Source organism: Trichosurus vulpecula, chromosome 7 (assembly GCF_011100635.1).
Source record: "Trichosurus vulpecula isolate mTriVul1 chromosome 7, mTriVul1.pri, whole genome shotgun sequence".
NCBI classification, from domain to species: Eukaryota; Metazoa; Chordata; class Mammalia; order Diprotodontia; family Phalangeridae; genus Trichosurus; species Trichosurus vulpecula.
In genome coordinates this window covers 110,717,678-110,744,445 of record NC_050579.1, presented here as the reverse complement: position 1 = coordinate 110,744,445, position 26,768 = coordinate 110,717,678, and the positions used below count along the sequence as shown (strand labels likewise).

The window sequence follows — 26,768 nt, the reverse complement described above, 5'->3', positions numbered from 1 at the left end:
GGAGAGAAAGAGATAGGAGACATTATAGGGTGTCAGATTACACACTCAAACAGAAGCGTAGACACAGACACAGAGACAAAAAAAACGGAATTTTTTGAATCCTATACACAAAGTACTTGGCCCTCTGATGTAACAGAGGCCAGGTACCATGCCTTAATGGATTTATATTGAGGAGTTGGGAGAGGGGCCGAAGGAAACTTCATTCTTTCCTCCGGATCCTATTCTAAGTTGCTTTTTTCTGGTATCTTGTCCTTGGAGTCTAACCCTGTTGTGGTGTGGTGCCCCTAACTCCCCCTTTTTGTTTTTGCCAGTATGTTTTGAGAGGTTTTTGCATGCGGATCAAGGGGGTGGTTTGAGCGGACAGAGACAACTGCCGCACCATCCTTTCTCTTGCCCCCTCATCCTCCTCCATGGCAGCCTTTATGATAGTATACAGGCAAAAGGTGCTGGGTTCGTGCCCTACAGGTTTTTCCCATTCATAAGATGTGAGCTGCTCTCCCACTACTCTCCAAGCTGTCAAAGTGACAGGGGGACACTGCTCTATCCAAGGAAAGACTGCCTTAAGAATGTTTTTGAAATCCCTAATTTTTCTAACGTGGATCATGCATCCCTGTTTCTTGCTAAGCTTATAAATTATTCTACAGAATGTCTCTAAGTCCTGAGATTCTGTGAAGGATGCAGATTGCCCCATTGGTAAGGCCTCAGCTCTTACCTCCTCTGAAAGTCTTACGTGGCACTCTGGCCCTGCTTTCAGGTTGTGTCCTGGAGGCTCATCTGTCTGTCTTTCCTGGGCGAGCTGGGTTGAGTGAATCCTCCGTGAGCAGCTCGGCTCTGTGGCAGCCGATGCGGTCCTTCCCTCAGTGCGGTTGAGGGGCCTCACGGGACGTGGAGCTCTTTTCCATGGTGCATTCCTTTCCCCTGAACCCCACGCTGGGCGCCAAGTGTGGGGGGTCCCTGACCAGCAAGGACCCCAATCTCTGGACGCAATGATGAGGCGGGAGTCAAGAGTAGATACAACTCCGATTTGTTGGGAGACATTATCCAGTTTTATAGGGTTTGCACTACATGAGCAGAAGCAGGTGTTCAGGGGTAAGGGGATGACAGCATGGGAAGATCGATATCGGGTGGGAAGAATCTGGATTGTTGCAAACTATGGTTTCTACAAGCGTATGGGAAAAATTAGGGCTGTTGCAAGGTAGTTTCTATGGGAGTATGGGGAAAAAAGGGGGGTGCTGTCCTACAGTATCTACGGAGGCATGGGAAGGCTCAGACATGTAGCAAGCTGATATCAGAGCTGTATGAGCTATGTGAGGCACAGGGCAGGATACCCTTGTAAAGTATCAAAGATGTTCCAGTAAGTAAAGTATCAAAGCATTGTTGTGTTAGACACTGGTTCAAGAGCATTAAGTAATGGCCAGCTGGGTTCCTCCTTCTGGGCTTGTGAGTGCCTTATGGATGGACTCTGCCTGCATTTGTAGGAAGACTACAAGGGGCTGTTAAGGGTGGAGGCCCTCCCTCTGGGTGCCTGCCGTTCCAGCTCCTACTAAGCCTGTCTGGTTTTACCCAGGAAACAGGCCAAGTGCTAGGGTCCTAACAGCCCCGGGGTCGGCACCAACCCCTTACAAGTCAGTAAGGTACCACTGAAGATTTTTGCATAGAACCATGACACGACTGCATCAATTTTCGTAAGAAGTCGTATGCCACCAAAATAGATTAAAGGAGAGAGAGAAAGTGGAATCAAAAAGGTGATTATTGCCATAGTCCAAACATGTAGAAAATAAGTTTCTTTCTATACTGTAATGATGTCAGGGAAAATAGTGTGGGGAGGAAAGATTTGAAAGATGTTGCAGAGGTTAAATTGACAGACTTTTAAAATTGATTGAATATAAGAGAAAAAAGAGAGGGAAGAACCAGAAATAATGCCAACGTTATGAACATCGAGTGAGTAGTGTTACTCCAGATGAGAATAATGAAGTCAGAAGGAGAAGCAGGTTTGGAGAAAAATACAATGAGTTCAGGCTCGGATACTTTGAGTTTGAGGTACCAATAAGGTAATGAAGCAATAATATCCTATAGGCAGTTGAAAATTCCAGGCTGAAATTGAGAATGGTCAGTGTTGGTGAAAGAGATTTGAGAGCAATGGGCAATTCAAATTATGGAAGTGAATGAAATTCTTAAGTGAGAGAATGTGGAGATAGGTATTCCTCTTAAAGAATACTCTTATAGAGCAAATTAAGAGAGCATGGGATATTTTATCTGTCAGATTATGGATAAGGGAAGAATTTAGGACCAAAGGAGATATAGAGAGCATTATAAAATGTAAAACAGATGATTTTGATTATACAAAGTTAAAAAGTTTTGCATAAACAAAACCAATGCAACCAAAATTATTAGGAAAGCAGAAAACTAGGAATTTTTTTTTTGTAAAAAGCTATCTCTGATAAAGGCCTCATTTCTCAAATATATAGAGAATTGAATCAAATTTATATAAAAATACAAATCATTCCCCAATTGGTAAATGATCAAAAGATATGAACAAGTAGTTTTCAGATGAAGAAATAAAAAACTATCTAGAGTCATGTGAAAAATGCTTTAAATCACTATTGATCAGAAATGCAAATTAAAACAACTGAGATATCATCTCACACCTATCAGAGTGGCTAATATGACAAAAAGGAAAATGTTGGATGTTGGAGGGATTGTGGGGAAACTGGGACACTAATGCACTCTTGGTTCATTCTGCAGAACAATTTGGAACTATGCCCAAAGGGCTATCTAACTGTGCATAACCTTTGATCCGTTGCTAGGTCTGTATCCCAAAGACATACAAAAAAGGGAAAAGGACCTATTTGTACAAAAATATCTATAGCAGCTCTTTTTGTGATGGCTAAGAATTGGAAATGAAAGGGACGCCCATCAATTGGGGAATGGTTAAACAAGCTGTGCTATATGATTGTAATGGAATATTATTGTGCTATAAGAAATGACAAGCAGGATGGTTTCAGAAAAACCTGGAAAGACTTACACAAACTGATGCACAGAAAAGTGAACAGAACCAGGAGAACAGTGTACACAGTAATATTGTTTGATGAAGAATTGTGAATGACTTAGCTATTCTCAGCAATACAATGATCTAAGACAATCCCAGAGAACTAATGATGAAGCGTACTATCTATCCACCTTTAGAGAAAGACTTGATATTGACTGAATACAGACTGAAGCATGCTTTCTTTCATTTCTCCTTTTTATTCAAGTCTTCTTGTACAAAATGACTAATATGGAAATGTTTTACATAATTGCACATGTATAACCTATATCTGATAAAGTGATTAAGTTTATAATGAAAAATAAAATTTAATTGAAAAGCCCCCAAACAAGAGTAGTATGGATTTGGTTACTATTCCTAGAGCAAGAGTTAGAAAGTAAAGCAGTGGGGAAGAGAGACATAGCAGCAAAATATGGTGAGGGGAGTAGAGCCAATAAGATATAGTGAAATCTCACTAATCAGCACTGCCTCAGGTTGGGAGCTGGAGATCTCATTGGGAGAGTGCAAGACAGGAAACTGGAGTGACAGGGCAGGAAAATTGTGAGGCGAAATGTTTGTGGCCAGAAAGATGTAAGGAGCTTACACCACTGAGCACAGCTATTCAAGAGTATTTGTAGAGGGAGTCCAGAGCAGAAAGAGGAATGGGAGGAAGTATCAGTGGTATCAAAAGCTACAGAGAAATTAAGGAGCTCAGAAAGAGAACATGGACAGCTCTCAACGCGACATGTAGCATTTATTATATAGACTTTCTTGAAATGGAAATTTATTGCTATATATCTTGAATCCTTTTTTATATTCTGTGCATATGACATGTTTTTTCTTTTTTCTTTTGTATTTAAGCTTCAATATTTAAATTTACATTATGTTTCTTTTTCTTTTCTTATTGTATATTTAAATTTTAGTAATAAAAAAGGAAATTTAGGAGCTTGAGAACTGAAATATCCATTTCACTTAATGGTTAGGAGGACTTTAAGAAACTTATTTTCTACAAAGTGATGAGGGTAGAAGCACAATTTCAAGGGGCTTAGGAAAGAACAGATAGTGAGGCAGTGGAAATAACTAAGTATGTCTTTCTCTCCAGTTACTTTGATTTTATTCTTTATGTTTTGTATGTAAAGTATTAAGAATATACATTCATATATGTATATGTGTATATGCACACATATATAAATGTATATGTGCACACACATATTAACTTAGAATATTGTTCCTTCAGGGCGTTCCATTTTTATCTTTGTGTCCCCAGTACCTATCACAGTGCCAGACACATAATAAATGCTTATTGCTTGATGGCTTGACAGACAGAAAGGTCAAGCAAAGACATTTTTAAGTTTGGGGAGTGTTACGGGCAGAGTTAGAGCCAAGCCCTGTCCTCCTCGGACCTCCAGGCCCAGGGGCCTGCTGAGATAGACTCAGGGCTTTGGGATGTGGGTGGAGCCAGGAGGAGGGGTCTTGCCTTTGTTGCCTCCCTAGCGATTCCAGGTCCCACCGGCCTGACCACGTGGAACTTCCGGCTCTCTGGCAGAGCATGTGGAACTTCCGGCTGCCTGACCACGTGGAGTTTCCGGTCTTTGCCTGGACTGCCTGCCCGCAGGGAGCTTTGGGTAGTGCGGGAAGAGAAGGGGAGGAGAGTAGGCGGAGTCAGGGCGGTCCTAGTCCCCAGGTGTATAGTTTTACCTGTCCTTCACCCACGTAACCAAAGAGTGTACCTATGTCACTAAAGGTATAAATGTGCTGCTTGCTGAAATAATAAACGGAGTCATTTACCATCTTGTTCGGCTCCCGCCCCGTACATTGTCCGCGAGATCAGGTCCTTTGCTTAGGCAGAGGCCTGGGGCTTGGGGGGAACCCCGAGCGTAGTCACGAGGCTTCGGAAGCCCGTGACAGGGGAGAAATGAGAATACATATAGGTAGATGGGTGGATTTGAGCCTAGATCTTTTTGACTGGGAGGTCAGCCCTCTATCTATTACATCATAACAACCTTTCTATCCTTAAAAAAATGTTCTACATTTAAACAATTTAACATTGGTCCTCAAGGGTAGTCCCTGTTTAAAAGACATAATTAATGAAAAATAGTCAGTACTTGGAGTTCCTTACCTTACGGGGATGGCATTCAATAGCGTCTAAGATGATAATTACGTGACTGTGACAGATTAGCTGCCTGGCTCAAGGTAGCACTTGCTTTGCTGGAGAATGATGCCCTCAAAAGTATGTGTATGTTTCCCTCTAGTGGCAGTTTTGTAGAAGTTTAAAGACTATTAACTGATGCCAAGTAAAAGAAATTTCCTTTTTTGTTGTTTCCTCCTACTGGAAGAGTACCATAAATTGGGGAGACCCAGATGTATGAAATTAAACTTTTATATTTGTATCAAGTTTCCTAAAATATTTATACTGTAGGATATTTTATAAATAGGATATGTATAAATGTTTCTTTTTCCTAGAGTTGTAATTACCTTATTTGTACTCACTGTTATGGGGAGCAGAGATGGAGAGGTTTTTAAGCCTACATTTTGGTTACTGAATTTCAAAAGGTATTACCCAATACTTATATGAAAGCATGCAAAATAAATGGTTGGCTACAAATTGCTAGGCAAATAAAGTTATCTAGAATTTGAATGGACTAGAGATATATTAACAAAATATTAATAGATATCACCATCTTTTAATACAGGAAACTATACAATTATTGCTTATTTATATACAACCACAGTTTTTTTCCTACTGCTTCACTTTTAATGTCTATATTTCATATGAATCATCCCATTTCATTTTCGTTCATTAGGCATTATGTACAATCTGTGGTTAAGAAGGGGGTTCCTTTTATTGGCTTACCTTCTCTAATTGAAGCTGATGAAAGTCAGAGTATTCAGGATATGAGCCAAACTACAGGAACTTTGACTTTGCAAAATGTTTCTCAGGTAATATTTAGCTAAAAGGGTTATTTTATAAAGGGAGGGGATATTTTATTAGGTTAAGGATTTTATTTAAACCTTTTGGGGAGGCTAAATTTTTAATTTGTTTTGCTAGTTTGCATTTAAATTTATCTGTATATCATACTTTCTGTGAATATCATTTCCAATTTGGAAATCTGTTTGGATAAAAGGCATTATATTGTTGATTTATAAAGACTTACATCAATTTATCAATTTAATAATAAAGAAAATTTTGGGAATAAAATACTTTCATCAAGTAAAATGTTATAATCCAGATAGCTTTGTGCCTTTTTATTCTTAAGCTGAAGTATCAAAGCTCCATTTAAATCAATTTTAAAACAGATAAAATGGAGACAAGTTACTGAGCCTTTAGCAATTTAGTCTTATAGAACTTTAGATTTCAAAGGGACCATGTGGTCCAATAGTATATTGGTCATTGGTCATATAGTATTTGAAAATAGAAATAGCTTCCATAAGAAATTATTTTATATAACAAAAAATCATGATAAAAGGACTAATAACTTACATTTATGTAATCTTTAAGATTAATAAAGTAATTTCTTCACAATAACTCTGAGAGACTATTCTCTAAATATAATTTCTAGAGCTACAAATGAGGAAACTTATAAAGCTTAAATAATAAGCCCAGGGTTACATGGTTAGCAAGTATCAGAGTATAGATTGAAATCTAGATCTGTTCATGACTCCAATATTTGTTAGGCTTGAGTCTTAATAATTAAACTTTACATACCAGGAAAACAATATATACAATTACTATTAAAATATGAATGGAGAGAACAGCACAAAAATAATAACTTAATGCTGTGAAATGTAATGACCAACTTGACCCCAAAGAAATGATATGAGGAAGTACTACCCTTCTTTGCACAGGTTGGGAACTATGGAAATGGAACAGTACATCTAATGTGGGACTTGGTTGATATATTGATTAGTTTTACTGAAATTTAAATGTTTTTTTTCCTCCATTATAGCTTTCAAAGGAGTTGGAAGGGGAAGAATATACTAGGAAATGAAGTTGGTGTAAAAATTAACATAAATATTATTAAAATTTAAGCAATTGAAATGATTTCCTTTTAAATTTATACTATTATTTATTTAATAATGGCTAATACTGATATAGCATTTAAGACTTGCAAAGCACTTTACAAATCTTTTTTCATTTGATTCACACAGAAACCCTGAGTCTTAGGAAACTGAGACAGAGATTAAATGAATTGCCCAGGGTTACACAGCTAGTAGTGTTTGAAGCTGAAATTGACTTCAGATCTCCTTGACTCCAAGCCCAGCACTCTATCTAATGTGGCACCCAGCTGCCATTGCTGTCATTTCTCAATCATATCTTCTACTGAATGGAATGTTTTCTTGTAGCAGAAAAATATAGTTGAGAAATACGAACTTTAACCAATGACTAATTGGTTAAATTTATATTCTGTACCCATAGTCTACCACCTCTTTATGGAGGAGGAGAAGAAGAAGAAAGAATTTTTCATCATAAATCCTTTGGAGTTAAAATTAGTCACTATATTAAACTGCATTTTAATATCTTTTAGTATTATCTTCCTTTACATTATTTTGGTCATTGTGTTTTTGTTTTCATTTTTGGCTTTTTTTTAGCTTTCTTTGCATCAGCTTATATAAGTAGTTCCATGTTTTTTCTGAATTTTTCATATTCTTCCTTTTACAGTACAATAACATCCTATTACATTCACATACCCCAATTTTTTCAATCATTTCCCAACCAATAGGCCTTTGTTTCTAGGATTTTTTTTTTGCTACCACAAAAAAGTGCTACTTTATATTTTTTGGTATGTGGGAACTTTAACCCTCTCTGCCAAACACTAAATATATCTAGTTGCTTTTTATTTTAAAATGTTTTTATTATGGGGTTGAGGAATTTGATTAAAATCATTTAAAAAACAGTATAATGGCCAGACAAAGCCTGGTCTTATAATTAGAAAACCTGAGATCAAGTCCTCTGCTGCTTTGGCTGATGTCCTCAACAAATTACTATGAACCTCAGTTTTCTCAGCTGTAATATAGGGTTAGTAACATCTCTACTACCTACTTCAAAGAGTTTTTGTGAGGAAAATACCTTGTAAAATTCTATTAAAAAAAGGTGAGCTATTACTGTTTCCTTCTATGTTAATGGCACCTGTTGAAATCTGATCCTTTTGCTTCTAGTTCCTTCTTAAGAAGCCCAATGCTGTTATCACTGCTTGAAAACCTTTTATGTTTTGGACACAACAAATGATATTTACAAATTTGGTTTACTTGGTGTGTGTTTTCCTAACCAACAGATGAATCTTGGTGTTGCCAATGGAACTTCTAGAGGTAAATCCTAACTTTATTGAAATTTTATTGAAAAAATTAACTTTATTGAAAAAAATGTAAAACAATACTTTGACCAGTTGATGAATTCTATAAATTATAGAGTTTAAAAGAGGGGATTAGCTACCTAAAATGCTTGTCAAAAGGTATTTATTTACTTTGTGCTTTATTGTATAAAGCAATTACTTTTATTCCCTTTCTTCCCCCTCCCACCCTATAAAAATTTTTGCTTTAAGAACACATTAACAGTGGTATCTTTTCACAAAGTATTTAAAAAGCAGAGGCCATTTGATTAGAGAGCATTTTTTCACACGGTAGACAACTTCTCTTCCCCCTCTAGAATTTTCTATACCATGGATGGAGAAATCTGCTCAGCTTCTTCCCCCTGCTGGTAAGTAGAGAGATTAGTAGGGCCTGAAGCAAAGACCCTCCCTGGGGGAGGAGGGTGGGGGTGGGGGAACGACCATGTTTACCTGGAGAGAGTAAAATGAAGGCAAAACTGAAGAAACCCAAAGATGTTCAGAGTGGGAAATCCAGAGGTCTGAGACTGGGGGCAGGAAATACAGTATTTTTAGCAGTTTTCCAAAGTTAGGAGGTTAGTGAGGAATGTCAGGGAGAGAGTACTACTATAAAAAACAAGGGGCATTGAGGCTTCTTTGGAATTATTTTGTGGCAATTTATGAAATTTATTTTATGGCCTGCTGGTTATATCCTCTTCTGTTTCCCTCTGTTGCCTTCTAAGTTAGCTCTATGTGGAACAGAACAAATTTTAACCTCCTTACCTTCCTTTAGAAGAATATTGGCCCCTGGCATCCCCCGAAAATAGTTAAATTCTGCTACATTCACTCAGTCAGGGAGCAGTGTTTTTTCCCCAAGTGTACTGTCAGGGCTCAAGTTCAATGAAGAAAACCACATGAAAAATGGGAATGGAACTGAGTTGAGGAGGGAAAGAGAACAATAATCCTTTATAGTAATGGTAAACTTTTTGGGCTCCAACAAAGGAATTTCAGAGGAATATAGCAAAGTTGGATTCTTGCAGGTATAGCAAGATTTTACAAAGATCAATTTGTAAATTGTCTGATTTGTCAAACTTGTCAATGATGAATGAAATCTTCTTTGTAAAAATACAACAGCTAATTTGGCATTGCTGAGGAATCAGTCATCAATAGTTCAACAGTCATTTGTACCAGACATGATAGTACATACTGGGGATATGGTAAAGATGAAGCAGAAATAACTAGAATACCCATGTGACATTGACAAATTACTTAAATTCTCTGAGCCTGTTTCTTTAGCTATAACATAGGGAAAATTCATTTATACCACCTACTTTAAGGGTTATTGTGAGGAAAGCATTTTGTAAAGTTCCATAAAAAGGTGAGCTATTATTATTTTTCGTTACTCTCTGTGTTAATAGTGTCTGTGAAAATGTTGCATTAGTTTTTCAAGATTCCACACAAGTGAATTTTTCAGATACCAGAAGTTTATTCCTCTAAGTGCTCCAACTAGTTTTACTTAATTACTTTATACAAATTTCCTGTAAATCCATTAAGTGTGATTCTGCCTTCTCAAACAGAAGACCCTGAATCACTTTAATTTTTTTATTACTGAGCAGCATAATTATGAATATTAATTATTGTTCTGTGCTGGTATAATGTATTGATACCCTCAGAGGATATTTGCTTCCCATATTCATCATCTTCCAAATTGTCTTCACTGCCCCATCTTCTTCGTCTTATTTGTAAAATAGTCAGATAATAACCAAGATTTATTCTAAATAATACCCAACATCTCCTTAATCTAAATTCAATGATCCTGTGACCAATTAACATCATTTTTTCTACTTTTACCAATAAACTATTTCTGTGGTTGATGGGTTGAGATTAAATGGGCTACTATAACTTCAAAAAATTTGGAAATCACTAAGTGTCCTAGGTTAATACTTTGTACCACAGATATACTTGAACAAAATTTTATTTATTCTTAGCAATAAATTGTTTCAAGTTCCTGTTCTTTTTGAATTTTTAGGTCAGCTTTTTTTTTTTAATCAATTTTTGTCTTCCTTTCTCTCCTCTCTTAAAGTGACTACTTCTAACATGGCCACCTCTTTTTGACCTGGGGAATAAGATAATCAAGCACGTTAGAATTATGTTAAAGATCATAGTAAATAAACCTGCGTGACTTTCTGGCATGTGTTTATTTGCATAAGGGCCTTTGCCAACCACTTTTTGGTTTGCCTTTGGGCTTTGGTCTATGTTCCCAATAGTTAAAGTTGCTGAATGAATCACCTCTGATTCTGTTCATTGTGACTTCACCAAAAATATCACCAAAATTAGAACTAAAAATAAGTTTTTACTAGTGTTTTTAAGATAAACAGAACAAAGTAAGATTGAATCTAAACCAAAACTCTTGCAGTGTTGTTGTTGTTGTTATTAATTATGTAGTAGAGGTTACACTCCATGGAGTATGCAAGGGAATGAACCTATAGAAAGTCTCATTTCAGAAAGCATGCATTAGGACTTCTCTGGAAACTTTTAGGGAGCCTGTATAGATCTATTTCATACATGCTCCATGGAGTATAACCTCTTCTACACTTATATTTTATCATCCCATGCCAGCCTATTCTTTTTCCTCTTTGGATACTCCTTTAGTGCAAAGCTGTAATTAAGTGTGGTCTGGGACCCTCTACATTTTTTAACATTATAAAATCACTGTATCACAGAATTTTAGGGTTGCTAAGGGACCTTAGTATCCATTTCTTCCAAACTGTACACAAAAGAAATCCCTGCAATAAATTGCAGCAGCTTATCTTCCTCACTTCCCCCAGTACAACCTTTTCTTCTAAAAGTACCTCATGAAATACATTTTTTAGTAAAAAATTTTCTCTAATAAGTTTTTGAGCCTCCTTGGAAAACTCATTGCCACACATCCAGGGTCAAGAATCAAATAGAACATGGGAACAATTCTTGTCACAATGAATAATAGTAGCTAGCATCTTTCACATATGTTGATTCTTAAAACAACTCTGTCCTATCATTATATAGCCTGAGGACACTGACATTAAATGACTTGTCCAGGGTCACACTGCTAAAAGTGTCTGAAGCAGAATTTGAACTCAGGTCTTATTGATCCCAAGTCCAGTACTCTGTCCACCATGACACCTAGCAGCCTATAGCAATCCTTTCTGTTGTCTCTGAAGTACCTTTTCTCTACAGATAGATTCTGAAGCAGGTTTCAGGATTATGAGTTAGGATGCCTACTTTAGAAAGTTATATAGGAGGAAAATGGAAAGACTGCAAAAACATCAGTGTGAGACTTTCTGAGGCTATTGGTCTATATTTGTAAGTGTAAAACTTTTGACATACATGTGTCCTTTTTAGCACACATATTCATAAATATGAACTTGGCAGATTCTCCTCCTTTTTCACATATCATTGACTCCCATTCTTTTTGTTCTTCCTATGTATACAGACGAACAACCAGAAACTGTGTATAACGTTACGGTTCGTCAGTCAGAGGCCACTGACTTATACAGCCAGTTAACGTCCACCTTGGATAAATCTCAAGAAGAAATGTTAGCAGAAAATGCTCCTATATGCAAAGAAATCTGGATTGACTATGATGACTTCTGCAGATGCTTCCAGTAAGGATTAAAAAGTTCCCCACCCCTACATATTTAATATACCAGGATTATAAAGTATTCATTTTTCAACTTGAGTTTAAATACTTCTGTTAGAGTGTACTATGTGAGAAATCAAGTAGATTAGTGTAATTAGATGATTTGGTACATGGAAGGGAGCAAAGTATAAGGAAACTGAAAATGTAGGAAGGAGCCAGGGTATAATATTATGTAATATTATTATATGATAATATAATAAATACATATTAAATACCAAACAAGAATCTGTATTCAATCCTGCAAGATAATAGGCAGTCATTAGAGTTTATTGAATAGGGATAGTTTATGGAGTATTATTGATATGGTTAGATCTATGCTTTAAAAAATTACTATGTTTGAAGCATGGAGTATGAATTGGAGAGGGGAGAGACTTGAGGCAAGGAGACCAATTGGAAGGTCAAGGTAAGAAGAGAATGTCATCTGCATCAGTGAAGTAACCACATGGATGAAGTCATGGGTTATCTGGAGTATTGAAGTATTATTCATACATTTTGACTGATAGTGTCCCATTTTGAAACATTGACCTTAGTGAATTTTGCTTAAAGGTCAACTAATTCAAATATTAAATAAATTATTTGGAATAATAGGCAAAGAGTCCTATGATACTCCTTTTATGAAGCAAATATGGTGCTGACACCTAAATTAGGAAGAGCAAAAACAGAGAAAGAATATTATAGACCAATTTCACTAATGAGTATGGTACAAAAATCCTAAATAAAAAACTAGCTAGGAGACTGCAACAGTGTATCACAAAAATTATACATTGTGATCAAGTGGGATTTATACCAGGAGTGTAGGGTTGGTTTAACATAAGAAAAACTATTTATCAATAATAAAAGTAATAAAAATCATATGATTATATCAATAGATGCAGAAAAAGCTGTTGACAAAATACAACACTCATTCCTATTTAAAACACTTGGAAGGATATGTATATAAATGAATTTTTCCTTAAAATGATAAGAAGCATCTACCTAAAACCATCAGCAAAGTATTATTTGTAATGGGGATAAGCTAGAGGCCTTCCCAGGAAAATCAGGAGTGAAACAAGGATGCTGGTTATCACTAATATTATTCAATATTGTATTAGAAATGCTAGCAATAGCAATAAGAGAAGAAAAAGAAATTGAAGGACTCAGAATGGGCAGTGAGGTAATAAAACTATCTCTTTTGCAGATAATATAATGATATGCTTGGAAAATCCTAGAGATTTAACAAAAAGCTAGTTGAAACAATTTATTTTAGCAAAGTAAGAGAGTATAAAATAAACCTGCATAAACCATCATCATTTCTATATAAAACCAACAAAACCCTACAAGAAGAGCTAGTAACAGATACCCTATTTAAAATAACCATAGACAACATAAAATACCTGGAAGTGTATCTGCCAAGACAAACCCAGGAATTACATGAACATAATTATAAAACACTTTTTAAACAAATAAAGTCACATTTAAATAGTAGGGGCAATATTAATTGTTCATGGTTGGGCAAAGCCAATATAATAAAAACAAAAATTCTACCTAAATTAATCTACTTCAGTGCCATCTCAATTAAATTATCAAAAATTATTTTATTGAGCTAGAAAATATAATAACATAATTTGTTTGGAAGAACATAGGGTCAAGAATATAAAAGGAATTAATTGGAAAAATTTTAAAAGAAGGAGGCTTAGCAGTACCTGATCTTAAACTATATTTACAAGGTGGTAATTATCAAAATATTTTGGTGTTGGCTAAGAAATATAAAGGTGAATCAGTGGAACAGAGTAGACATACAATACACAGTAGTAAATGATTACAATAACCTTGTTTTTGACAAATATAAAGATTTAAATTTGCAGGATAAGAATTCACTATTTAGTAAAAAATTGTTGGGAAAACTGGAAAACAGTCTGGCAGAAATTGGTATAGACCGATATCTTACACCATTTACCAAGATAAGATCAAAATGGATGTATGACCTAGATATAAAGGGAGGTATCATAGTAAATTAGAACATGGAATATATTACCTTTTAGACTTATGGATAAGAGAATTTATCAATAAACAAGAGATAGAGAGCATTGTGAGATGTTAAATGGATAATTTTGATTACATTAAATTAAAAATGTTTTGTACAAATAAAACCATTGTAGCCAAGATTAGAAGAAAAACAGAAAACTGGGGAAAATTTTTATAGACAGTTTCTCAGATAAAGGTCTCATATCTCAAATATATAGAGAAATTTGTCAAATTTATAAGAATATGAGTCATTCCCCAATTGATAAGTGGTCAAAGGATATAAATAGCTAGTTTTTCAATGAAGAAATCAAAGCTATATATAGTCATATGAAAAAATGTTCTAACTCGTTATTGATTATAGAAATGCAAATTAAAACAACTTTGAGATATCATCTTATACCTATCATGTTGCTGAAATGATAGGGAAAATGACAAATGTTGTAGGGGAATGTGGAAAAATTGGGACACTAATACACTGTTTGATGGAACTGTGAACTGATCCCACCATTTTGTTTTTTTTGTTGTTTTTTAAATTTTTTTTAATTTTTAATTTTTTAAAATTTAACATATTTAGTTTTCAGCATTGATTTTCACAAGAGTTTGAATTACAAATTTTCTCCCCATTTCTACCCTCCCCCCCACTCCAAGATGAATTATATTCTGGTTGCCCTGTTCCCCATTCAGCCCTCCCTTCTGTCACCCCACTCCCCTCCCATCCCCCTTTCCCCTTCTTTCTTGTAGGGCAAGATAAATTTCTACGCCCCATTGCCTGTGTATCTTATTTTCTAGTTGCATGCAAAAACCTTTTTTTTTTTGTTTTTGAACATCTATTTTTAAAACTTTGAGTTCCAAATTCTCTCTTCTCTTCCCACCCACCCTCCCTAAGAAGTCAAGCAATTCAACATAGGCCACATGTGTATCATTATGTATAACCCTTCCACAATACTCATGTTGTGAAAGACTAACTATATTTTGCTCCTTCCCAACCCATCCCCCTTTGTTGAATTTTCTCCCTTGACCCTGTCCCCTTTCCAAAGTGTTTGTTTTTGATTACCTCCATCCCCATCTGCCCTCCCCCCTCCATCATCCCCCCCTTTTTTATCTTCTTCCCTCTTCTTTCCTTTGGGGTAAGATACCCAATTGAGTATGTATGGTATTCCCTCCTCAGGCCAAATTTGATGAGAGTAAGATTCACTCATTCCTCCCCCTTACCTGCCCTCTCCCCTCCTCCCACAGAACTGCTTCCTCTTGCCACCTTTATGTGAGATAATCCACCCCATTCTATCTCTCCCTATCTCCCTCTCTCAATATATTCCTCTCTCATTACTTAATTTGATTTTATTTCTTTTAGATATCTTCCCTTCATCTTCAACTCACCCTGTGTCCGCTCTCTCTTTCTTGTTTACCTTTTCATGCTTCTCTTGATTCTTGTGTTTCAAAGTCTGGTCTTTTCATTGAGAAAACTTGAAAGTCCTCTATTTTATTGAAAGTCCATATTTTGCCTTGGAGCGTGATACTCAGTTTTGCTGAGTAGGTGATTCTAGGTTTTAATCCTAGCTCCATTGACCTCCAGAATATCGTATTCCAAGCCCTTCAATCTCTTAATGTAGAAGCTGCCAGATCTTGGGTTATTCTGATTGGGTTTCCACAATACTCAAATTGTTTCTTTCTGGCTGCTTGCAGTATTTTCTCCTTGATCTGGGAGCTCTGGAATTTGGCGATAATACTCCTAGGAGATTTCTTTTTGGGATCTATTTGAGGAGGCGATCAGTGGATTCTTTCAATTTCTATTTTGCCCTGTGGCTCTAGAATATCCGGGCAGTTCTCCTTGATAATTTCTTGAAAGATGATATCTAAGCTCTTTTTTTGATCATGGCTTTCAGGTAGTCCAATAATTTTTAAATTATCTCTCCTGGATCTATTTTCTAGGTCAGTGGTTTTTCCAATGAGATATTTCACATTGTCTTCCATTTTTTCATTCCTTTGGTTCTGTTTTATAATACCTTGATTTCTCATAAAGTCACTAGCTTCCACTTGCTCCAATCTAATTTTTAAGGTAGTATTTTCTTCAGTGGTCTTTTGGACCTCCTTTTCCATTTGGCTAATTCTGCCTTTCAAGGCATTCTTCTCCTCATTGGCTTTTTGGAGCTCTTTTGCCATTTGAGTTAGTCTGTTTTTTAAGGTGTTGTTTTCTTCAGTGTAGTTTTCAGTATTTTTTTAGGTCTCCTTTAGCAAGTCATTGACTTGTTTTTTCATGGTTTTCTTGCATCCTTCTCATTTCTCTTCCCAACTTTTCCTCTACTTCTCTAACTTGCTTTTCCAAATCCTTTTTGAGCTCTTCCATGGCCTGGGACCAGTTCATGTTTTTCTTGGAGGCTTTTGGTGTAGGCTCTTGCACTTTGTTGACTTCTTTAGGCTGTATGTTTTGGTCTTCTTTATCACCAAAGAAAGAATCCAAAGTCTGAGACTGAATCTGGGTATGTTTTCGCTCCCTGGCCATATTCCCAACCAACTAACTTGACCCTTGAGTTTTTCAGCAGAGTATGACTGCTTGTAGACTAAAGAGTTCTATGTTCCACTTTTGGGGGGGATGCGCCAGCTCTGCCCCACCAGCACTCCTCCTTCCCCAAGAACCCCCAACCTGGACTGGGCTTATATCTTCAGCAGGCTGTGCACTCCTGCTCTGATCCGCCACTTAATTCCTCCCACCAGGTGGGCCTGGGGCCAGAAGCAACAGCAGCTGTAGCTGCCCCACCTCCATGGCCGCCCCCCCCCCCCACCAGCGGTAGCCGAACTAGGAACTCCTTCCACTCCCGCAGCTTTTCCCACTAACCTTCTCGGCTGTCTTTGGTGTTTGTGGGTTGAGAAGTCTGGTAACTGCCACAGCTCACTGATTCAGGGCACTAGGGCCCGCTCCGCCTGGCTCCTGGTCTGGTTGGTCCGAGCAGCTCACGCTGGGCTCTGCTCAGCTGCGCTCCCAGATCCCAGAAGGATAGACCTCACTCAGAGACCATCCAGGCTGTCCTGGGCTGGAGCCCTGCTTCTCTCTGCTGTCTTGTGGGTTCTGGAGTTGTAGAATTGGTTCAGAGCCATTTTTTTATAGGTTTTTGGAGGGACTCAGCAGGGAGCTCACTGCTTTCCAGCTACCATCTTGGCTCCGCCCCCCTGATTCCACCATTTTGGAGAGAAATCTGGAATTATGCCCAAAGAATTATAAAACTGTGTATATCCTTTGATCCAGCAATACCAATATTAGGCCTGAGATTAGTGATTAGGGAAAAAGAAAAAGAACCTATATGTTCTAAAACATTTATAGCAGCTCTCTTTGTGGTGGCAAAGAACTGGAAATTGAAGGGATACCCATTAGTTGGGGAATGACTAAACAAGTTGTTGTATATGGTTGTGTTGGAATACTCCTGTGCTGTAAGAAATGATGAACAAGTTGATTTTAGGAAAAAAAATCATGAAAAGACTTGCCTGAAATAATGAAGAGTAAAATGAGCAGGACCAAGAGAATGTTGTATATAGTAACAATAGTATTGTTTAAGGAATAACTGTGAATGATATTCTAAATATTATAAATATTCACATCAGCTACAAAGGACCTATGAGGGAAGACACTATCTACCTCCAGAGAAAGAACTGATAAGCAGAAGCATGCATAGTGAGGTTTTACATATATATGCACATATACATAAATACATGTACACATACACAATACATACATGTATGTGCACATGTGTATGTGCACGTGTATATATGTGTCTCTGTGTACATCTATGTATAAATATCTGCTACGTATGTGTATATGTATATGTGTATCTCTCTCATATATATATATATATATATATATATATATATACATGTATATATAAATGTATGCATGTATCTGTGTCAAATGGCCTTCTCTAGCACAGGATGGAGAGAGAGGTGGGAGACAGTTCAGAACTTAAAATGTAACCAAAAAATAAATAAAATTGATTGTTAGAAAGGTAACATTGCTCTTAGGCTTATGTCAATATGACAATGAACAATTTGTAAACAGAGGAAAAATGATTGAATTTACCTATTGTTTGATTTCATCCTCTGTTCAAAACATTGTCAGTTGGCTGAAACAAAGGGATTTTTTTCTTACACATTCATTTCTGCCTCCATCCTCCTAAGACAATTGAATCAATTCAGTCTTTTTTGTTTTTCTCAGCCTTTCAATATATTAATTCACTCATGCTGATTAAAGAGCTACTGTAATTTGTTGCCTAAAGTGATATTTGCATATCTGAATGGAATTAACTAAGAACTGTCTTTTCAGGAATGTGTATATTTTCCACAAACCAAATTCATATATCTATAACTATCAGAAGTCAGACTTTAAGGTAAGTGAAGTATTAAATTTTTTTTTGTTTGTTAAAAATCAAATCACATTAGGGCATGAAACCCTTAGCTTAATCAAATATTTATGAATCTATTGTCACACTTATATGGACTTAATTCTTAATATTATAGGCTGTGGTTTGCAATCATTGATTTTTATTCAAACTCTCCCAACTTTTATCTACTTTATCTCCTTAATCTATGTGAACAAGTGCTCCTATATTTTCCTGGCCACTACTTTTAGGTTCCTAATAATGGGTAGACAAGTGGGTTAATGAAAAAATTACATTATTATATGCAAATCCCATGTAGCAGACTTTGATTTCAAGGGATAAATACAGACATTTTGTCTCCCAATCATCTTCTAAACCTCTTATTTTCCTTTGTCCCTACTATCTCGGCCCATATTTAAGGGCAGGAGGTAGCAGGGTTCAGAAGTATTCAAGAAGATTCATTTTAGGCAACAATTACATATAACCTAATTACACCTTGCAATTAGCCACAAGCTAGTCTTGTCTTTTATTCCCCAGCAATCCCTTTTTTTTTTGCAGGGGGGAAGGCAGGGCAATTGGGGTTAAGTGACTTGCTCAAGGTCATACAGCTAGTAAGTGTGTCAAGTGTCTGATGCCAGATTTGAACTCAGGTCCTCCTGACTTCAGGGCCAGTGCTCTACTCACTGTGCCACCTCGCTGCCCCCCAGCAATCACTTTTAAAGCACTGGGTGCCCACGGTTTTCAGCTAAGTCTCTAGTCCAAGTATAGTGGTCTTTAAGACTGTCCTGAGTATCAGAAACTGTACTGTGACTTTTTAAGAACCCCACAGTGCCCTGTGGACACCCTTTGCGTTTTTCACCAGAAAAAGGTCCATCCTGAAATTTCAATGGGCCCTAGGCATAGAATGCTAATGCTGAGCTCTTCTGTGAACTCAAGGCCTTACAACTATAATCAGAATCTACTGAATTTTCCTTGTGTTACCAAGTAGCCCTGATGAGGAACCTGGACCTCTAGTGCAATTACTGTTGTCCCAAATAAAACCAAATTGTTGGTTCAGTGAGCCTCAGGGCTCTAGGAGAGTGGCTGCAACTTAGTTCTCAATGTGACTTTAAATTGACCATCAGGAAGACTTTTTGACCAAGGCCTGAAAGGAAATTTAGAGATAGTAACCTATTCCTGATGTTAGGCTGCTCACTTTCCCTCTGATTCCCATCACTTATACCCTTAGCAGGAAACAACCAAACGTCTGTGAAGGTCAGTCTAATCCATTTTTCATAGCAGTGCTAAAATGTTTTATGAGAATTGTTGATTTCATGCATGTAATACTTAATATTTAATACCAACTGAGGTGTACTGTCTCTGTCAGTTAATACTCTGTCTCCCAAAAAGATTACCTCCCCAGTTACTGGTCAAACACCTGGTTCCTGCATCAAGGCAGGTTCTCTTATCCCCACGTCAGAGTCTGGGCCCAGGTGTTTCCTAGAGATAGATCTGGTTCCAGTGTTTACTCATAAGCTACATTAAATTTTGCATCCACCAAGGGAGCAAGGCTTGATGAAACATCCAGATAAGAAAATAATCTAGAATTGGGTTAGGGTCTCCATATTATAGAGATGACTAAAATGAATCTCAAATGATAATCTTGGAGGGAAGTACAGGATTGGGAGCTCAAGTTGATTGCATTAGAAAGACGCAGTGATATGCTTTAACAACCACCTCTTTGAAAAAATATATGGCACAATAAACTTTTAAGTGAAATCTTCTTTATTAAAATTTCCCCATTATTTTCTTAAGTCTAAACAATAAACAAAACAATACATCAAGCCCTGAATTGTAGTCTTGGTAGATTTCTGAGGTGTAAATGCTCACAGTGAAAATTTAACCCTAGGCTCTGGAAAGCATGTTGGAGCTGGCTCCAGCATACCTCCCTACCCCAACTACTCAGGAATATCCTTAGAACCCTGAGGGGGAAATGTTGCTCTGGAATCTGAGACTCATAGATAAGAATGGGACCTGGGATAAAGATTATATGGGTTACACTGAAATTTAGGAAAGCCCTTTTTGAGTTTGATAGCATAGATCCAATTGGTAGAACAATTATCTCAAGAGAATAAATTTGCAAAAGACACCATTTTCTGTAATCATCATAAATGAATGCATTCTACCACAAAATTTGATTGAAAGTATAAAAACATTGAAGGGCAAGCATGCAATCATATAATTAGCTGCTATTGCTACAGGGGAAAAGGTAGAGCTACTGAGGAATATTTCTACAGATAATAGGTAGCAATTATATAGTGCTTTAAGGTTTGCAAAGTACTTTACAAATACTGTCTCATTTTGTCCTTGCAACCACCCTGGGAAGTAGATTATATTATCCCCATTTTACAGATAAGGTAACTGGAGGCAGATAGCAGTTAAGTGACTTTCCCAAAATCACACAGCTAGTAACTGCTCTCCTACCTACAGGGCCATCTATCCTCTGTATCACATAGCTGCCTAACTAAGATGGATATTGAACACATCATGACAGAAGCAACTCAACAAGAAGACATTTGAAGATTATATTAATATTTAGCTGGGACATACAGTAGAATACAAACACCATATCAAAAGACAACACAAAAAATCCACACAATGAAAATCTGTCACAGAAAAGTGCATATATCAGAAAGTCCAGAGTCCCTTATTCAGCAATTGAAAGCAAATGTCAAAGGGTAAAAGTGTCAAAAAACTAATGCAAGAATTTAAAGTAGTATAAAAGACGTACTAAGAATTCAAAACCAATTTTTTAAAAAAAATCTTTACTTCAGAGGCTTGAAAAAAAAGAATTTGGAGGAGAGAGAGAACTTCTAAAGAAAGAGGATGTGGAAAAATCTGTCAGCATGAGAAATCCAGTGCAGAAGAACAAATCGTATAAACAAGAAACAGAAAGCTTCTCCACAATTAATGTAATGAACAATAGAAGTTAAATCAAGGTCAAAACTGGAAAAGCAGAGTGGCTGGAGAAGATTCATAATTATGGGCTCTAGCATTTCACAGAGCTGCATGAATTACCCTCCCAGCAATTTTCCAGCTTCCTTTCAGATACAAGCTTGACCTCACCTTTTGTAACAGAAGACATTACATAGCTACTATTCAAAGATGAGAACAAGTTACAAATGTAGTCCAATTGCATGTTTATATACTTGATACAAAGCAATCGTAGCTTGTGTCACTAAAAAGTCTGAAAACAATGACAAGAAGAAAAAATAGTGGCAAAAAGAGTGTTTCAGAGAATCCGAAGGGTGTAAAGAATGAGAACTTATTAGTTGAGTCATTTGTTCATCATTTGTCCTTTGTCCTCGAAGAGGACCATGATATCAGGGAGGTTATGTCATGACTTGCAAGTGAATTGGATTTAAGTGAGGAAGGGCTGTGCAGAGTCACCAGCCTCACTTTCTCCTCTGGAGCCATCTGGGTCCAGTGGCAAGACATAGATCAGGATGACTAGAGAATGCCCTGGATGTGGTGGGAGACCTTGGCCTTTTTAAGCTAAGGTCGTTCGTAGGTCTCAGTTTGACTGAGGCCTGTCAGTTCAGTAATTATTCAGTAAAACCCACCTAACAGCTTCATGACATCTAAACTGCCTTTACTGATTATCACAAAACCTTTCTCTCAGTTCTGTACTAAAGACTTAGTCTTTTACTGCAAATATATAAAATACGTCCAAGTATAATGAGAATAAATGAATAAAACATTTGTCACATGCTTAGTATGGAGTAAGTATATAAATAGAATATGATATAAACTGTATGCTTATAATTTGTATATAAATATATAAGATATGGTATACAAATAGAAAAGTAAGATAATTCTTCCTTTCAAGGAGGGCACATTTTAATGGGGGAGAATGCTGGCATATTTAATATAAGCATGGAAAACCATTCTTTATTTAAAACATGCCCCCAAAATAATACTGTCAAGAAAAATTGATATAGGGAGAGCTAAGTGATGCAGTACAGAAAGTACTGAGCCTCGAGTTAGGAAGAGCTGGGTTCAAATCCAGCCACAGACACTTTACTGGCTGTGTGTCTCTGGACAAGTCACTTTGTATTAGGAGGGCAGAGTTTATAATTTCAAAGAGGATCATATGCATGTCTGAAAGGTTCGGAACCGCCGGATATAAGAAATTCTCAAGATAAGAGGCAGAAGAATCAAAGCATACATTTAGGCTCAACAGTAACCAACCCATGAACCAGCATCCCCATTTTGATATATTGATCAAAAGCTTCCAGGCCCAATAAGTCCACCTCACAAGAGTAACCAGGAGGCCACAGAGAAGCATGATGGTGTACAGCAAAATCATATACATGCTTCCCCTCTATGGTAAAAAGATTACCCACTGGCCTCAAGTCCTTGTTCAGCTTCCTCCCGTAGGTCAGCTCTGCTACCGGCAGCTCCTGCTTCAGCTTCGGCTGTGGCTGTAGCAGCCTCTGGCTCCAATAGAAGCTGTTTTTAACCATCCGGCTTCTGCGGGGGTGTAAGGTACGCCGGGGAAAGCACAAGTTTTTTCGATCTGCTTAAGCAAGGTGAAGGGGTTGACTGGGAAAGCACAGGTTCTTTCAATCAGCTTAAGCAAGGGAAGCAAGGTGAAGGGGCCAACACGCTTACTCCAATCCAACATACAAACAGCATTCAGTTCAGGGGAAAAAGCCAAACTAGTCAAGGGCACTTGTTGACTAAGTGCTAAGGAGCCCAGTTTTGGTTACCAATACACACTTAACCTCTTTTTTCATCAGTTTCCTCATCTGTAAAATGTGGATAATAATAGCACCTGCCTCCTAGACTTGTTATGAGATCAAAGAGATAATAATTGTAAAGTGCTTAGCACAGTGCCTAGTACAAAATACATGCTTTATAAATATTAGCTTTTATGTAAAACATGGTATTTTTAAGTGAGGCAGATTAAGCCCATTATGGTTCTGCTTGGCTGTAAATTCATTGTAATTTTTCCAGCTAGAACTAAATGTAATTTTGAAGTTAAACAGGGACTTGAACCAAAACACTTTATTAATTACCTGATATATAGAGATGATATCAAATTATGTGAGTAAACAGACAACTGCACATGAAACAGCTCTTTCATCTCATGGAATCTTTCTCCAAAAATATAAAAAAAATTTGAACCAAGTAAGTGTAATATTATTAATGCATATCAAGGAAAGATAAAAGCTAAAAAGAAGTCTTCAAGCTTACATCTGAAAGTTACATTGAACCATTGGATGAAGGCAGTCCCTACATTTGCCTTAGTCTCCTCCAGGTAAGACTTCAGGAGAATAAAGATATTAAATAGAAGGCTGGGTCTGAATAGGTTGGACTTATTGGCAATCTGATATCAAACCTGAATGGGAAAAACTTATTTAAAGGAATTAATAATATCTATAAAATGCCCTTCCTAACGTACACTCCCTGAACTCTAAAATGGACCATAATGAATTTGGAAAGTCTTCTATTAAATATCCTAACAATGTTAATGAAATACAGGACTTAGCACCCTAGGATAATTATAGAAAGAATAACACTTTTTATCACAAAGGAGAAAGAAATTTGATAGATGTTCTTTGATCACATGATAATGAGGTTAAAAAAAACCTATAGAAATGCTTTTGAAAAAAGTGGATATCATTTCACCAAGTAATAATAAAGGTTGATTACAGGTTTATACCATTGCATTTGTCAACTATAATTGAAAGTACTTTACCTCTGGATTGAGCCTATAAAATGGCAGTGATCCAAAGCGTAATCACAAGATCCTCAATCAAAGATATGTCAACAATGAAGCATCAGACAAATGGTTTTTGCTTATGGATTTGGTTATGGAAAGAGAAGAGATTTTGATGACAATTCAGAATAGGTCATTTGGCAACAGAAATTTTGGAAGGGTTTTCCTTAAGGAGCCTCGATGTCATGATTAACGTAGGTCATGCAAGGAAATGGTTGAGACTACATAGCACATCACTGCAGACTATACGATATAGCCTCTACCAAGTATCTAGGAAGACATAACTTGGTATACCAATCTATACATTAGAAACTCTTTTCCATCATTTAATAAATTATAACTCCCCATCCTACTAACATACACCTCAAATGCCCTAAAGAACTCAATCAATAAATTATCCTGGAACTGAGCCATTATTACAGACTGCTCTGTTGACTACATAACATTGATATTATTTTCCAGGCATGATGTTGATCCATAAAACTTTTAAAACAAAAATTTTAATAGATATCACTGTACCAAATAATCATAACTGCCAAAGTACATGAAATGAAAAGCTTTTAAAATATAGAGACCTGGCAGAATAGATTAAAATAAGGTCAGAAAAACTGACATTCATAACATTCCTGCTTTTCTATCACTAGAATACTGTCGTCTATCTACCCTCTGAGAGTGTTTGCAGTGAGCCTTCATAAGATGAGCCTATATTTTAATACTTTTATTCAACTGCAACAAAAAGTTATTTTATCCACCTGCACTAGTCTATAGAACATTAGATGCAAAGGGATGACGGCAGGATAGTAACTTGTCCTAAAACAAGTTCTGCTTTTTCAGAGGGGCTCACGTAGAACCCCACTGAAAATATGAAAATTCAATAATGATTACGATTTTATAAAATCCTTGAAAGTTTGCAAAATGCTTTGCTCTTAACAACCTTCTGAAATAAGTAGTGCCAGTGTTATCTTCATTTTACTTGCAAATAGAGAAGGATATATGTTTTTGTCAGGCTGGTAGACTCCCTTTGCCAATACAAATCACAGCTCATAATTAATGTGGACTTAGTAGACAAGGCCATGGTTTTTGCCTGAAGCACCGAGAGTTAAGTGACTTGATCAGGATCCTGCAGTTATTTTCAGAGGAAGGGTTTTGACATAGATCTTCCTAAGTCCATGCTGTCCATGGTGCCATGCTGCTTTTACTCCTATTTTAGCAATGAGGAAACTGATGATCCAAGAGGTCAAGTGACTTGCCCATAGTGAACTAGTCTCACTTGGGATAGTTCCTACCCTCTAATTTTACCACTAATTGGTTAGTTGTTTCTGAAGTTACAGATTACTAGCAGGGAGAAACATGGGAAAACTTATAGGAAATGATACCCAGGAAAGTAAGCAGAACTAGGAAAACTGTACACAGTAACTACAATGATGTAAATGGAAAAAACAATAACATGAAACTGAGTGATGTATAATTATAATGAGCAATAGTATAGAAGAGCTTGAGGACTATATAGAACAAAGCAAATAATCAAGGCTTGATTTGTCAATAATCAAAACTGAACTGTTTCTTTAAACCTTTGTTGTAAAGAAGGTTTGCTGGGGGGTGCAGATAAGCCTTATGATATGGCATGAACTTTAAATGAAACATTGAAAAAGTCTAATAACTTTACTAGCCCTGAATTATATATTATTTGCCCCTGTTTTTTCAGTCTGCAGATGACCGAGTGTTTTATTATTTATTTGTGGATAGTCTAAAGCCTATTGAACTTCTGGTTTGCTTTTCTGCATTGGTACGCTGGGGAGAATCTGGAGGTAAGAGATCTTTGAAGAAAATAAGTATCATTTTTGTTGTGATGCTAGTGGAGGCACTATGCAATTTAAAACAAAAAAGAGAGAGCACTTTACACTTATTGCCTCTGTTTTCTCACCACACTGATACTCTTCAGCTCCTTGCAGTCTGACTGCAAACCCTACTGCTCTATTTGAATAACTCTCTTACAGGTCACCAATGGTTAATTGCTAAAGTGATGCCCTGTTCTCAGCCCTTTTCTTTCTTGACATTTCCACAGTATTTAATACTGTGGTCAACCCTTCCTCCTTGTTACTTGCCTTAATCTTTGCATGGTAGAGCTTTTCCCTGGTTCTTCTATGTCTGGCCATTCCTTCTCTGTCTCCTTAATTGGTTCATCATGCTTTTCCCACCCCATTAATGTGACTGTCTCCAGGATTCTGTCCTCAAGTTTCCTCCCCCCCTAGACTGGACTTTCCTCTCTAATTCCTTCCTCTGGCTTAAATTATCTTTTTTTTGTTCAACTAATTCCCTAAAGTTTCTCCTGAACTCCAGTTCTACATTTCTGACTGCTAGACATCTCCACATGGATATCTGCCCCAGATATCTAAATATGTCCATACCTGACCTCAGCACCTCCACACCTAAACCAATCTTAACTTACCTCTTTTAATTAATGTTACCATCTTCTTCCCAGTCATTCAGACTCATTAAAAACCCACTACATTTGTATCTTCCCTCCCTGTTACCCATAACATCTTTTAAATCTATCCCCTTTTCTCTTTTTATATTATCACTCTTAATGCCCTCATTGATATATCTTTCCAAGATTATTGACTCTTAT

The 26,768-nt window shown here is 36.8% G+C and overlaps 1 protein-coding gene across 1 annotated transcript in view; it reads left to right on the top strand.

Annotated features, from left to right (window-relative positions):
• Positions 1 to 26,768, top strand: part of ADGB (androglobin) — a 226,208-nt gene that overhangs the window by 104,706 nt on the left and 94,734 nt on the right. Inside the window, exons 13-18 of the mRNA XM_036768101.1 lie at positions 5,830 to 5,965; positions 8,299 to 8,332; positions 11,801 to 11,972; positions 18,321 to 18,384; positions 21,189 to 21,326; positions 25,845 to 25,947. Of these exons, the coding sequence (XP_036623996.1) occupies positions 5,830 to 5,965; positions 8,299 to 8,332; positions 11,801 to 11,972; positions 18,321 to 18,384; positions 21,189 to 21,326; positions 25,845 to 25,947 (647 nt within the window). The remainder of the gene's footprint in view (positions 1 to 5,829; positions 5,966 to 8,298; positions 8,333 to 11,800; positions 11,973 to 18,320; positions 18,385 to 21,188; positions 21,327 to 25,844; positions 25,948 to 26,768) is intronic.